Here is a 12,445-nt window from a genome sequence, read left to right as displayed (position 1 = left end):
GGCTGAAATATCGTAGCTCAAAGACAGCGGATTTTGGGATTTCAATGTGAACTGCCGCCGTGTGTTTACAGTATGCGATTTTTTGTGGTTTTCTAACGGCAAAGATACAAATGAAATCTAATCGGAAGGAGATGTAAATCATTGGCTAAATTGCAGAATACCCCGCAACTAAAGCTGTTCCGCGTAGCCACCGAAAATGGCTACGCGGACCGTCCGATCAAACGCTACTGGGAACGAAAGTAGTTTGTAAGAATAATTTTCTCACTCGTCAACGTGTTTTTAATCGCTGACTAAATTTTTGTCGGGTGTATTTCGCGGTGAGGTCCACTTTAGTTTGCTTGTGGTTAGTTCCACTCTGGTTTGCTTGCGGTTAGCTTTTATTTGTTTGTAAGGGAAGCACACTAAAACTAACTAAAGCCGTTTGTTCGAAGGTCGAAAGCTATTGCCGTTCAACAACATTCATTTTATACGAAACAGGACGAGGTAAGATTTTGACAATTATCGATTCACTGTGTTATTAACTTTGTAGTTTCTCGTTGTTCGTCACAATTTCGAAACACAAATATTTTTATTTGCTTGATGGCATAGACAAACGTTCGTGAGTGATTTTCGAATGTCATGAATAAATTTCGACTGCGTAGACGCGTAGACGCGTAGCCACTTTACTAGTAAACTTCGAGAGCTATGAATAAATTTTGACTGATGCGTAGACGCGTAGACGCGTAGCCACTTCCTAGTAAACTTCGAGAGCTATGAATAAATTTCGACTGCGTAGACGCGTAGACGCGTAGCCACTTTCCTAGTAAACTTCGAGAGCTATGAATAAATTTTGTCGGCGTATACGCGTAGCCGAGTATCTGGCTGCACAGTGTAGCTAGAAATGCGGGGTATTCTGCAATTTCTCCAAATCATTTGGTGAGTTAGATTCATGTATAGTTTTATCAAATCTGCTTTCACATTTTTTCGATCACATTCAGTTTGCCGATAATCCCCGTTTATAAACTTTAAGTTTTCGGTTTTCGCCATACATTTCTCCTCTACGCCTCAAAAACTGTTCGCAGAAAACGTTCATGAATACAAATGAAATTCGAAGTCTGCACTTCAATTCTTGTACAATGTGGTTCTTAATACATCAATCTATTGTGTTCCGCTTTCACATTTTTACATTTGTTAATTTGTCAAGAATTATTTAATAAAACATTTCATTCTCCATACATTTTCTTTGTAATTCTTGCGTTCGCTTCTACGGTCAATGTCCCGCTGGACATACTATTCGCGGACTCGGAGGTCCGCGATTTCTAGAGATGTAAGTAAACCGTTGCAAATGTCGTAAGTTTTACTTGGTTTTCGTACAAACTATTGGCTACGAGGCTGGGAAATAAAACAAATTAAAAGAAATGATTTATGCACTCCTTGATCTCGATGTGATATATTTTGTTTTATTTCCCCGAGCCTCTAAGTCGTTAGAATATTAGTTTATCAAAATTGAGCTACTCTTTGCTTTTTTAGGCTAGTCTAGAGGATGGACATGAACCAATTTCTTTGCAAGAAAACAGCGTGTCTTCTATCGCCCGTGACGTCACTGACCAATCTCGTGTTGAGTTTAGTAACGAATGTGAAGTACCCCTTGTTGCCTTTTCGCCTACAAAGCAAGAAAGAGATGATACTACGAAGAGAGATGATGAATGCAGTGAAGATTGCGAGTCGTTTCATCCAGCAGACTTACTGTCATTTTCCTGGCAGATAGTACGAGGCATGGTCAGTATAAAAACAATAAGAACAACAAAGAAACACCCATAATCTGCGCGCTTTGCCTGCTAAATTGCCTGTTCAGCAGGTAAAGTAACAGCGTCAATCAAAACTTATTGTAATTATTGTTCCCACAGTAAGAGAAAATATAAAGTTATAATAACAACATTATTTAATCGAATAAAGATATCAAAAGATATATATAACAATCACTAGCGGATATATTCCATTTTAAACAGATAGTGGAAAAGGTTTATTAATCCGTAACATGGATGTTTTGAAATTTTCAAAATATTGTTCATTTACTTTTCTTATGGTTATTTCATGTCTGCCGGTTCTAGGAATATCCAGTTCGAACAAAATTATTTTTAAGACCGTAACATTTGGTTCAGTGACCTCTCACGCGAAAACGTTCCTTACGGAGTCAGTGTGTTCGGCGAAACGCGCGGCAAGCGAACGGATGAGAAACGGCTCGATGAGCCGTTCTACACGGATACTGAGAACGGCTACACGGATGTAAATTTTTGTTACACGGATGAAGTTGAACGGCTATACGGATGTAATTTTTTTTCACACTGATGAAGTCGAACGGCTACACGGATGTAAATTTTTGTTACACGGATGAAGTTAAACGGCTACACGGATGTAATTTTTTTTCGCACGGATGAAGTCGAACGGTTACACGGATGTAAATTTTCTTCACACGGATGAAGTCGAACGAATACACGGATGTAAATTTTCTTCACACGGATGATGCTGAACGGCCGCGCGTTTAACTGTCCCGCGCTGCGAAATCATTTCAAAGTCAAAGCATTCAAGCAGATTTTTTTTCTCTAAGTTTTTCGCTTTTATGCTTCTACGCGCGTCACAAAATTTAGTAAAAGAAGGCCGCCATTGTTTAACTGTCCCGCGCTGCGAAATCATTTCAAAGTCAAAGCATCCAAGCAGATTTATTTCTCTTAGTTTTTCGCTTTTATGCTTCTACGCGCGTCACAAAATTTAGTAAAAGAAGGCCGCCGTTGTTTAACTGTCCCGCGCTGCGAAATCATTTCAAAGTCAAAGCATCTAAGCAGATTTATTTCTCTTAGTCTTTCGCTTTTATGCTTCTACGCGCGTCACAAAATTTAGTAAAAGAAGGCCGCCATTGTTTAACTGTCCTGCGCTGCTTTCTTGTATGTGTAGCGTGTAGCTTGAGCCGCTTCAAGGGCTGACGAACTTTAAAAGGAAAGCTTTTGCTGCTCGAGCGGCTAAAAGTTTTCTTTGCATGGAACGGTTGAACGGCTAGTAAATTTCTTCACACGGAACGGCTACACGGCTCGAACGGCTAGAAAATTTCCTCACACGGAACGGCTACACGGCTCGAACGGCTAGAAAATTTCTTCACACGGAACGGCTACACGGCTCGAACGGCAAGTAAATTTCTTCACACGAAACGGCTGCACGGCTCGAACGGCTAGTCAATTTCTTCACACGGAACGGTCACACGGCTCGAACGGCTGACAATTTGCTTTACAAGGAACGGCCACACGGCTCAAACGGCCCTTAATTTATGTTGCACGGATAGCTTACACGGCTCAAACGGCATCCCTTTCCGTGCACACGGCTACTGAACGGCAAACGCGCGGCTGTCCGTGTCAAAACGGCAAGTCCTAAGGAACGTTTTCGCGTGAAAGGTCACAGTTGTGGTTTGTATCAGATTATCATAACGGTATATCAGTTAGGCAATTGCTCGTTTTTAATGAACGTAAAATGTAGAGAAAAGAAAGATTAGTAAGGACGTTTTCATGTTATTATGATTTTTTTTTTGTTATTACATTTCTGGATATTATCTTCCTGCCTAACAGAATGGTCCAAAATAATATTAAAGGAATAAAACATCATCGGCGTTCAATAACTTTTTACGTGTTAAAAGCTTGGTAAAAATAACAACTATATCGTTGTTTCCGGCTCACCGCTTTTTTTCAGAAACTTGCCATTGGAATGGTACAACTAACCTAAGTTTTTTTTTTTTTACTTCTAGAACTACCTTGCGGAGAAGGGGCTTGTTCACAGAGACCTTGCGGCACGTAACGTTCTTGTTGGCCACGGCAAAGTGGTCAAGGTTGCAGACTTCGGTTTGATGAGACAAGCATATCACGAGGTGTATGAAATAAAAAATCAGAGAAGACTACCACTCAAGTGGATGGCACCTGAGTCAATTTATGAAGAGATCTTCACTCCCAAAAGTGATGTGTAAGTATATCCCAGTGAATGCACGTATGGGAATCAGGGAGTCTTTAAGAAGTTGCGTGACACAACACAGTCAACTCTCTCTAAAACGGACACCGTCGGGACCGGCTACATCTGTCCGTCTTAGAAAGGTGTCCGTCGTACAGGGAGTTTAGTTACAGTAAAATTACTAAAAACAACCGGGACGGGACCAACACCAAGTGTCCGTCTTAAAGAGTTGTCCGTCTTATAGAGGTGTCCGTTAAAAAAGACTTGACTGTACATGCAAAGCAATTAAGTCAATGCGTTGTCTTGCTCCAGACTTGCTGTACGGGTTTTTCCTGCTCGATATAATTTTCAAAGAAACGGATATTCTTTCTTATTGCATTAGTATCGCAAAGACGAGTCCAAAAGCTCAGTTATTCTTGCCGGACAATTTTTTTTATTAAATAACATTTTTGTATTATATTCTACCTTCCTTATTTACCTATCTTCTTTATCATTCCCTTCAAAATACGTAAAACAAAATGTCTGTTTTATTGTTCTTGTTCTCTTTATTCTGTTGCATATCAGGTGGTCTTTTGGAGTGGTCATGTGGGAGATTGCAACTCTTGGTAAATGTTAAATTATTTTTTTTTTTAATGTTTTCTTATTAAACGGAGCCACTGCCAGTTCATTTACTTAATGAATAGCACATTCGCTCCTCGTAATGTCAAGAAAAATGAACTTTGCTATTACTATCATCAAGAAACATAACACCTGTCACTTCCTTTCCAAAGAGAGTGCTGGGTGGAAAAAACGATCGTGTTTAGATATTCTTTATTAATTAACTTATGGCTTTATATGCGTACGAGCAGCGAGTAATAACCTTTCGAACAATAATAATATTTCTAAATTAGCGCCATCATTCCTCGTGCATTTACAAAGAAGATGTTTTTCCTTGTTCCTTACTTTACTTACTTTGCTTTCATTGTTATTCTCCACAACTTTCTAATAACATGGCTTATGTTGGAACTGTATAGGTGGTTTTAACTGTCACGCCACTGTCACGCCGCGAAAAAATAAATCCAAAACTATTGAGAAAAAAATCAAGAATGTCATAGGTTGTAGAAAACTATAATATTAACTACTCGTCCAAATCTCAGGTCTGTACGTTATTCTGTACTCGAGTTATCTGTCAAAATGTTTGACACAAATTTAGAGAGCACAGTATGGAAACGCCATGTTGGAGCCCAACTGCTTGGACTCCAACATGACGGCCGGAAATCAATAAAAACATCTGGCATAAAATTTTGCTACAAAACTCGGTCAGATGACGCTCATGAACAAGTAAACATTTACATAGACACTTGCAGCAAAACAATTTTTCCGAATGTTAAAAATCGCAGGATGAAGCATTTTTTTTTTAAGAAAACGTGATAGCCGGTCTGGCGGCCGTCTTTGATCTCGTGTGGCGTGAAACTCCGAAATTCAAACGGCTCTATCTTAAAGATGGCAAATGGTATCGAGCTAAATACCTGCAACAAGATATATATATTAAGGACGTCTAATAGCCAGAGAAGGATAAATTCTAGGGGGTCTTGCGATTCTGGTTTTTTTATGACGTCGCGTGAAAACCAAGAATACCGACATTTGCAAAATAACCATATTTCGGAGCCTAATACAATTTCGTTTATTCTCTTCTGACCACATCAGTCTGCTTTATATGCATGTTGTGTTAATAAATTACTTGTTAATCTTTCCATGAAGTCCAATTATAATATACCTTTTTTTTCTCCTTTAGGTGGTTCACCTTACCCATTGTTAGATAACGCGAAGCTTATCCGTCTTTTGAAAACTGGTTACAGGATGGACAAACCTGACCTGTGCTCGGATGAATGGTAGGTTATATTTGGATCTAGTCCAGACCCTGAACTCTCTCTTCCGCACGCGTTTTATAGGGGCTGAACCCTGCGCGAAAAATTGGGGGAAAACCATATTTGGCAGCCCTTTTGAAAACGCGCGCGCACAGATGACGAGTTCAACTACGCGACCGTATACTAAAGCAGGATCACTGGAATAGCTTTAAAAAGCCTAGCTTTGCAGTCAGTGTCTGCTAAAAGTTAACGGCAAAAACAAAAATCGCTATCCGTCAACTATTCCTAGTATTTTGTAGCTGTTTATTGAATTGGTTTTGGATGCAATTGAGCACAGTTTTTTTTTTCTTGCATTTATTCGCGCGCTCGGTCGCGTAGTTGAATTCGTCATTTGAGCGAGCCAGTTTTAGCCTAGCGCGCGCGTCCCAAGCAAGTGACGCCACACTCCTCGCTTCTGATTGGTTCGTTCTGAGCATGCGCATGCAAGTTATCCTGGACTCTCACTTCGCGAGCCTGGGTTCAACCCCTATAAAGGGCGCGTGGAAGAGAGAGTTCAGGGACTGGACTAATTTGGATCTTGCTGAAATTTATTGCTATTGTTATTTGGCAACAATTCTTTCACCATTTCAGCGAAATCACAGCACGTATAATTTTTAAGAATCTCAAATTATGTCAAGAATAACGTTAAACTGCCTGAAGTGGAGGTGAATAGTGGTGGATATTTACCGAGCCGTGGTGAAATATCACCACGTAGATTAAAGCTGTTTTTCACTCCACATTCAGCAAAACCAGCCGGTTTGAAGCATAAAATGTACCACTTGGGTTTTTCTATAAAACCGCCATCACGTCGATTCATCCTAATTTTCACTCCAGGTCCAAAAGAATCGAATAAGAAAGTGCTACATAAGAAACTGAAAATGACGATTTTGGGATCTTGTGTTGAAATACCACGTAGATTAAAGCTTATTTTCACTCCAGATCCACCAAAACCGTCCAGTATGAGACTTCAGATACACCGTATGGGTCTTTTCCGAAAACCGCCATCACGTGGATTAATCCTAATTTCAAGTTTCAATCCAGTTTGCACCCGCATGAATATTTAATGAATTTTACAAAGCTTATTATCACTCCAGACCCAGCAAAACCGGCCAGTTTAAGACTTCAAATGTTCGGTTGAGGTCTTCTTGGAAAACTGCCATCACGTGGATTCATCCTAATTTTTACTCCAGGTCCAAAAGAATCGAATACACAGTTAGAAAGTGGTACATGAGCCACTGAAAATAATTATTTTGGGCCCTTGTGCTGATATACCACAACGTAGATTAAAGGTTATTTTCACTCCAGATCCAGCAAAACTGGCCAGTTTGAGACTTGAAATATAGTGTGGATTTTCTTGGAAAACCGCCATCACTTTGATTCATCCAAAGTTTCAATCCAGTTTCAAAAGAATCGAAAAAAAAAGTGCTACATGAGCCACTGAAAATGACGATTTTTGGGCCCTTGTGATGAAACAACACCACGTACTTTAAAGATTATTTTCACTCCAGATCCACCAAAACCGGCCAGTTTGAGACTTGAACTGTAGTGCGGGTCTTTTTGGAAAACCGCCATCACGTTGATTCATCCAAAGTTTCAATCCAGTTCCAAAAGAATCGAAAAGAAATTGCTACATGAGCCCCTGAAAATGACGATTTTGGGTCTTTGTGCTGAAATACCATAACGTAGATTAAAGCTTATTTTCACTTTAGATCCAGCACAACCGGCCGGTTTGTTACTTGAAATGCACAGTTTGTGACTTTTTGGAAAACCGCCATCACGTCGATTCATCCACATTTTCACTACAGGTTATAAAGAATGGAATAAGAACATGCTACCTGAGCCATTGAAAAAGACAATTTTGGGCCCTTGGGTTGAAATAGCACCTCGTAAGGTAAAGTTTATTTTCACCCTAGATCCAGCAAAATCCGCCAGTTCGAAACTTAAAATTTTAAATTTTGGGTCTTCTTGTAAAACCGCCATCACGTGGATTTATCCTAGTTTTCAATCCAGGTCAAAAAAATCGAATAAGAAAGAACTACATGAGCCACTGAAAATCACGATTTTGGGCCCTCGTGCTGATTTACCACAAGGTTGATTAAAGATTATTTTCACTCCAGATCCAGCAAAACCGGCCAGTTTGAGACTTGAAATATACAGTTTGGGTCTTTTCCGGAAACCGCCATCACTCCAGGTCCAAAAGAATCAAATAAGAAAGTGCTACATGAACCACTGAAAATGACGATTCTGGGCCCTTGGGTTGAAATACCACCTCGCAGGTTAAAGCTTATTTTTACTTCGGATCCAGCACAACCGGCCGGTTTGATACTTGAAATGCACAGTTTGGGACTTTTTGGAAAACCGCCATCAGGTGGAGTCATTCTAATTTTCACTTCAGGTTCAAAAGAATCGAGTAAGAAAGTGCTACAGGGTTCACTGAAATGAAGATTTTGGGTCCACGTGTCGAAATACCACCAAGTAGATTAAAACTTATTTTCACTGTAGATCCTACAAAACCGCCAGATGGGACTTGAAATGTACAGTCTGGGTAACTTTGGAAAATCGCCATCACGTAGATTCATTCTAATTATCATTCCAAATTCAAAAGAATCAAATAAGAAAGTGCTACATGATTCACTGAAAATGACGATTTTGGTCCCACGTGTTGAAGTACAACCACGAAGATTACAGCTTATTTTTTCTTCAGATCCAGTAAAACCTGCCAGTTTGAGACTTGAAATGTACAGTTTTGGTCTTTTTGGCCAACTTCCATAACGTTTATTTATCCTAATTTTCTTTCTAGGTCCAAAAGAATCGAAATAAAAAGTGCTACATGAGCCACTGAAAAAGGGCCTTTAATTATAATTTTAGATTGTTGCGCATCTTTTTGTTGTCGTACTAGGCAGGAACATTAAAAAATGTATGTGCGTAATTACTTAAGAGCTCTTGGACAGGATTAATGCATGCTCTATCTGCTTTCTCGCTAGTTACGCTGTGATGAAGGAATGTTGGAAACAAGACCCGGATGAGCGGCCGAGTTTTTCACAACTATTAGACAGAATGGAACAGCTGATACTTCAGGAAGTGGATTACTTTGATTTTGAGAAATTGGACGAATCTAAAGATTACTATGCGGTACAAGAATCAAAGTCACAAGAAACTGGAGGCTCTGAGAACACTTTTCTGTAGAGAACCGTGGACATTACTTTGAGGAGGGGGGAGAGCAATCACATTGATTTTAAGTAATTTTCTGTGAGACTATATTCTTAGCAATTTTATACGCACAAGCTTAAATCGAACCTAGATCCGCTTACTAAATTTCATCGAGAATACAGTCGCAGGGCACTATGGGAAGGTTGGGTTGAATACCGTCGAATATACAACGGTTTTCCTGTATTCTGATTGGCTGTATTTTCTATGGCATGGTATAAAAGGGAATATTAAACGTTTTTGTGCACCAAAATCATCATTAGAATATAAAACTTTTCTACGACAAAAGGGTGTGATCTTGTATCTTAGGTCTCGATGTAAAGCGGGTTACTGCAATTCCTATTGGGGATAGGATGATCGAGTTTTAATCTCCTTAATTTGTTTTTTAAAACCATTGCACTTGTTTGTCAAGGTTTGAATGAAAACGTCTCGGATGTCAAGAGCTTTCGCGATTTTTGCGTTTCAGTCGCAAAAAGCGACCGAGACGTTTTCTACTAAATTAACTATTTCCTAAAACCAAGCCGGCAATATATACGATTCTCTTTGGAAAGAAGATGAACGTGTACTTCTTAATACAAAACAGTACTGGTACAACACTAAAAAGCGTTATGCATGCAATTAAAAACAAGGGACTACAATATTTTGGAAACATATAGCAATTATATAGCAATTATTCATAAATTAAGATATTTTGTTGATTTTCATACATTGAAACAATTATACTATTCTTTCATATATCCATACCTATCCTATGCTATAATAAGTTGGGGCAGTGCTTGTAAAACCAATTTACGTAAAGTTATAACTAAGCAGAATAAATGTGTCCGAAGCATTTTCTTTGCTTATAGCAGGGAAAATGCTACACCACATTTCAATCTTTTAGGAATTCTCAAATTTGAAAATGTGTACAAATTTAAAGTGGCTCTTTTTATTCATAAAATTTTAAATGACTCAATAAACATTCCAACAATATTCCATAGAACACTTACTCAGGCCTCTGAAGTTCATACCCACAATACCAGATATGCTGCTAACTTGAACTTTCATAGACCAAGAGCAAATAATAACTACGGGACCTCTACCTTCTCTTTTGTTTCATCAAAACTTTGGGAAACTATTCCAACTGATTTGAAAAAACTGCTTTATACTTCCTATTACAAGCACTATAATATTTATCTCTTAAATAACCAATCCTACTCTTGTGCATAATTTCGTTGTTTTCTGCAAATTAGCTTATATTTAGTTTGATTTATTCATCTTTTAACATATTTATTCTACATACGTTTGTTATTCATATTCTATTATTTCTAGTAATTTATGTGTCTTGTCTGTTTTTTTGAACGTGTCAGTGACCAACACGATAGCTTATGCTTCTTTGGTCACTGAGCACATTTTATTTTGGTTTTGTATCTATTGTATATTTTCCTTATTTTATTATTGCATTTTCTGTAAATAGTGTTAATATTGTTTAATTATTGTAAATAGTGTGAAATAATAAAAATCTGAATCTGAATCTGAAACAAAAGTAAATAAAACTATCGGGTCTTGTTTCTTTGTGAATGGGACTTTGTATACAGGTTTATTCAAAGAAAAAGATCCCGAGCGTCTAAAGTTGGCGACCAAATTCTTTTATATGATCTAATAAATTAAAAAAAAGGCAAAACAAAAAGCGTTTCTTTTTGTGAGAACGGAAAATGCAAAGACCATGTTCAGTTGTATCAAAAATTTACGAGTATAGTAAGGAGCAATTAGCATAATAATTATGCTTATGCAACAATGTCAATAACAAATATTCAAGAAATTATTGGACGTCACAAAAATTGGGAACGAAAACAAAAAAGGCTATGAAAGTGACAACAAAGTTTTCCGATTAAGCGGAAAATTCACTTAAATGGAACACATTTTTCCGCCTATTGAAAATCTTATTAAATTCACTTAGTTATCCCATTAAAAGTACATTTATCTGCTTGCTTGTTTTCTCTGTTTCATTATCCCTCAGGAAAGTGGGATTCTACGGTAGTCTAAGATCGGATTGACATAAAAGTTACATTAGTTATTGCTCTCGGATTGAAGTTTGATGATGTGTATATCTTACTCACTAAATCGATATTACCGTAATTACGGTAAACAGAAAACTCGAAATCAGGAAATCTTAATTTTTCGCGATCCACGTTTCATAATAGAGATCTATTACCAATACAGTAAAATGTGGTGCTTTGCCAATAAAATATGTAAGAATTTAAAAAAGTACTTTTTTATTTCGAATAAAATGTACATAAATATTTCCAATCATTAAGCTGGGCACGCTACGCCAATCGCGGCCACATTTCTCAAAAGCCTGCACAATCGTCATATCTTCAATAGGTGTGTGTCGATGATTTGACATTTTACGCTTTGGTTACTTTTTTCTTCCGGTGTTGTCCACTGCTCGAGAGAAGTGTAATATCACCATGCAGTGCAGCTCTTAAAAGAAAAAAGTATTGCTCTCGTCAAATGACTTCCACATGACATGGCCACAGTTTTGAAAGAAAGAAGAATTAGTTCCGAAACAAAAGACAAGATAGAAAACAAGCCGTCCTGCTCCGCTCAAAAAATCGCGATTATTTTTAGCGGAGCGGGACGGCTATACACAGGCTTGTGTAATGTTCGCCTGTGGTACGTTCCAAAGGCGTGACAAAAAAGGTGATATGTGATGTAATACCCGTGGAATTTTTATGTGCAAATCAAAAGAAAACAATAGAACAAAAAGATACCGCCTCATTTTTCAAGGTTACTTGTGAGTTTCGCAGGTATCACAGGCTTTTACGTGTGCGATAAAAAGCCGCCTCCTTTCAGTAACGTTTTTTTACACTATGGATACTTTGCCACCTAAAAACATTTTACTTCAGTTGTCTCAGAAAATATGCTGCTGTTTTCAATATATTTTTCTGGGAAAACTGTGATACGTAAACATTGTATCTTGATTTTCAAGCAGTTTAAAAAGAGTATAGTTTGCATTCCACCACGAGACATTGTATTTACTGCAAGGATTGCTAATTTAATCTACTCGTAGACAATGAATAATAACTGAAATCTTATTGTGCAAATTGAAACAAACGGCACTTTGCATCTAATTAGCTATAACAGGCGGAAAAAGTTGTTCCATTTCCGTTTAATCGGAAAACCATGATCTATTCTCAGTCCTTTCAAAAAGCCACTTTTGTTCATTTATCTCACAAACTTTATTTAATCTCAATTAACATTTGAATGGCTACTTTGCATTTTCATGTAATTTGGTATTGTTATATCATCCTTATTATCTAATACGATAAGTGTTTCCACGTGAAGTCACGTTAGTGTGTAACCCCGATTAATATTTACATGGTTATCGCACTTCTCATGTAAAT

At 37.9% G+C, this 12,445-nt stretch overlaps 1 protein-coding gene across 5 annotated transcripts in view; it reads left to right on the top strand.

The window, feature by feature from the left end:
• The window catches only part of LOC144655508 (receptor-type tyrosine-protein phosphatase F-like), a 30,445-nt gene extending 21,269 nt beyond the window's left edge, over window positions 1-9,176 (top strand). For 4 of the 5 annotated variants that reach the window (XM_078515751.1, XM_078515752.1, XM_078515749.1 and 1 more), the window contains exons 16-20: window positions 1,510-1,758; window positions 3,770-3,981; window positions 4,531-4,571; window positions 5,741-5,837; window positions 8,837-9,176. In XM_078515751.1, the coding sequence (XP_078371877.1) occupies window positions 1,510-1,758; window positions 3,770-3,981; window positions 4,531-4,571; window positions 5,741-5,837; window positions 8,837-9,038 (801 nt within the window). In that variant the 3' untranslated portion in view covers window positions 9,039-9,176. Of the gene's footprint in view, window positions 1-1,509; window positions 1,838-3,769; window positions 3,982-4,530; window positions 4,572-5,740; window positions 5,838-8,836 lie in introns of those variants that run through there. The other variant, XM_078515753.1, reaches the window with a different exon arrangement.
• Window positions 9,177-12,445: the final 3,269 nt, after the last annotated feature.

This window comes from Oculina patagonica, chromosome 5 (genome assembly GCF_052425735.1).
Source record: "Oculina patagonica isolate OP01 chromosome 5, crgOcupat, whole genome shotgun sequence".
In the NCBI taxonomy this organism is placed as follows: domain Eukaryota; kingdom Metazoa; phylum Cnidaria; class Anthozoa; order Scleractinia; family Oculinidae; genus Oculina; species Oculina patagonica.
Note: the sequence above shows the minus strand (reverse complement) of the source record. Positions and strands in the feature narration are given on the sequence as shown.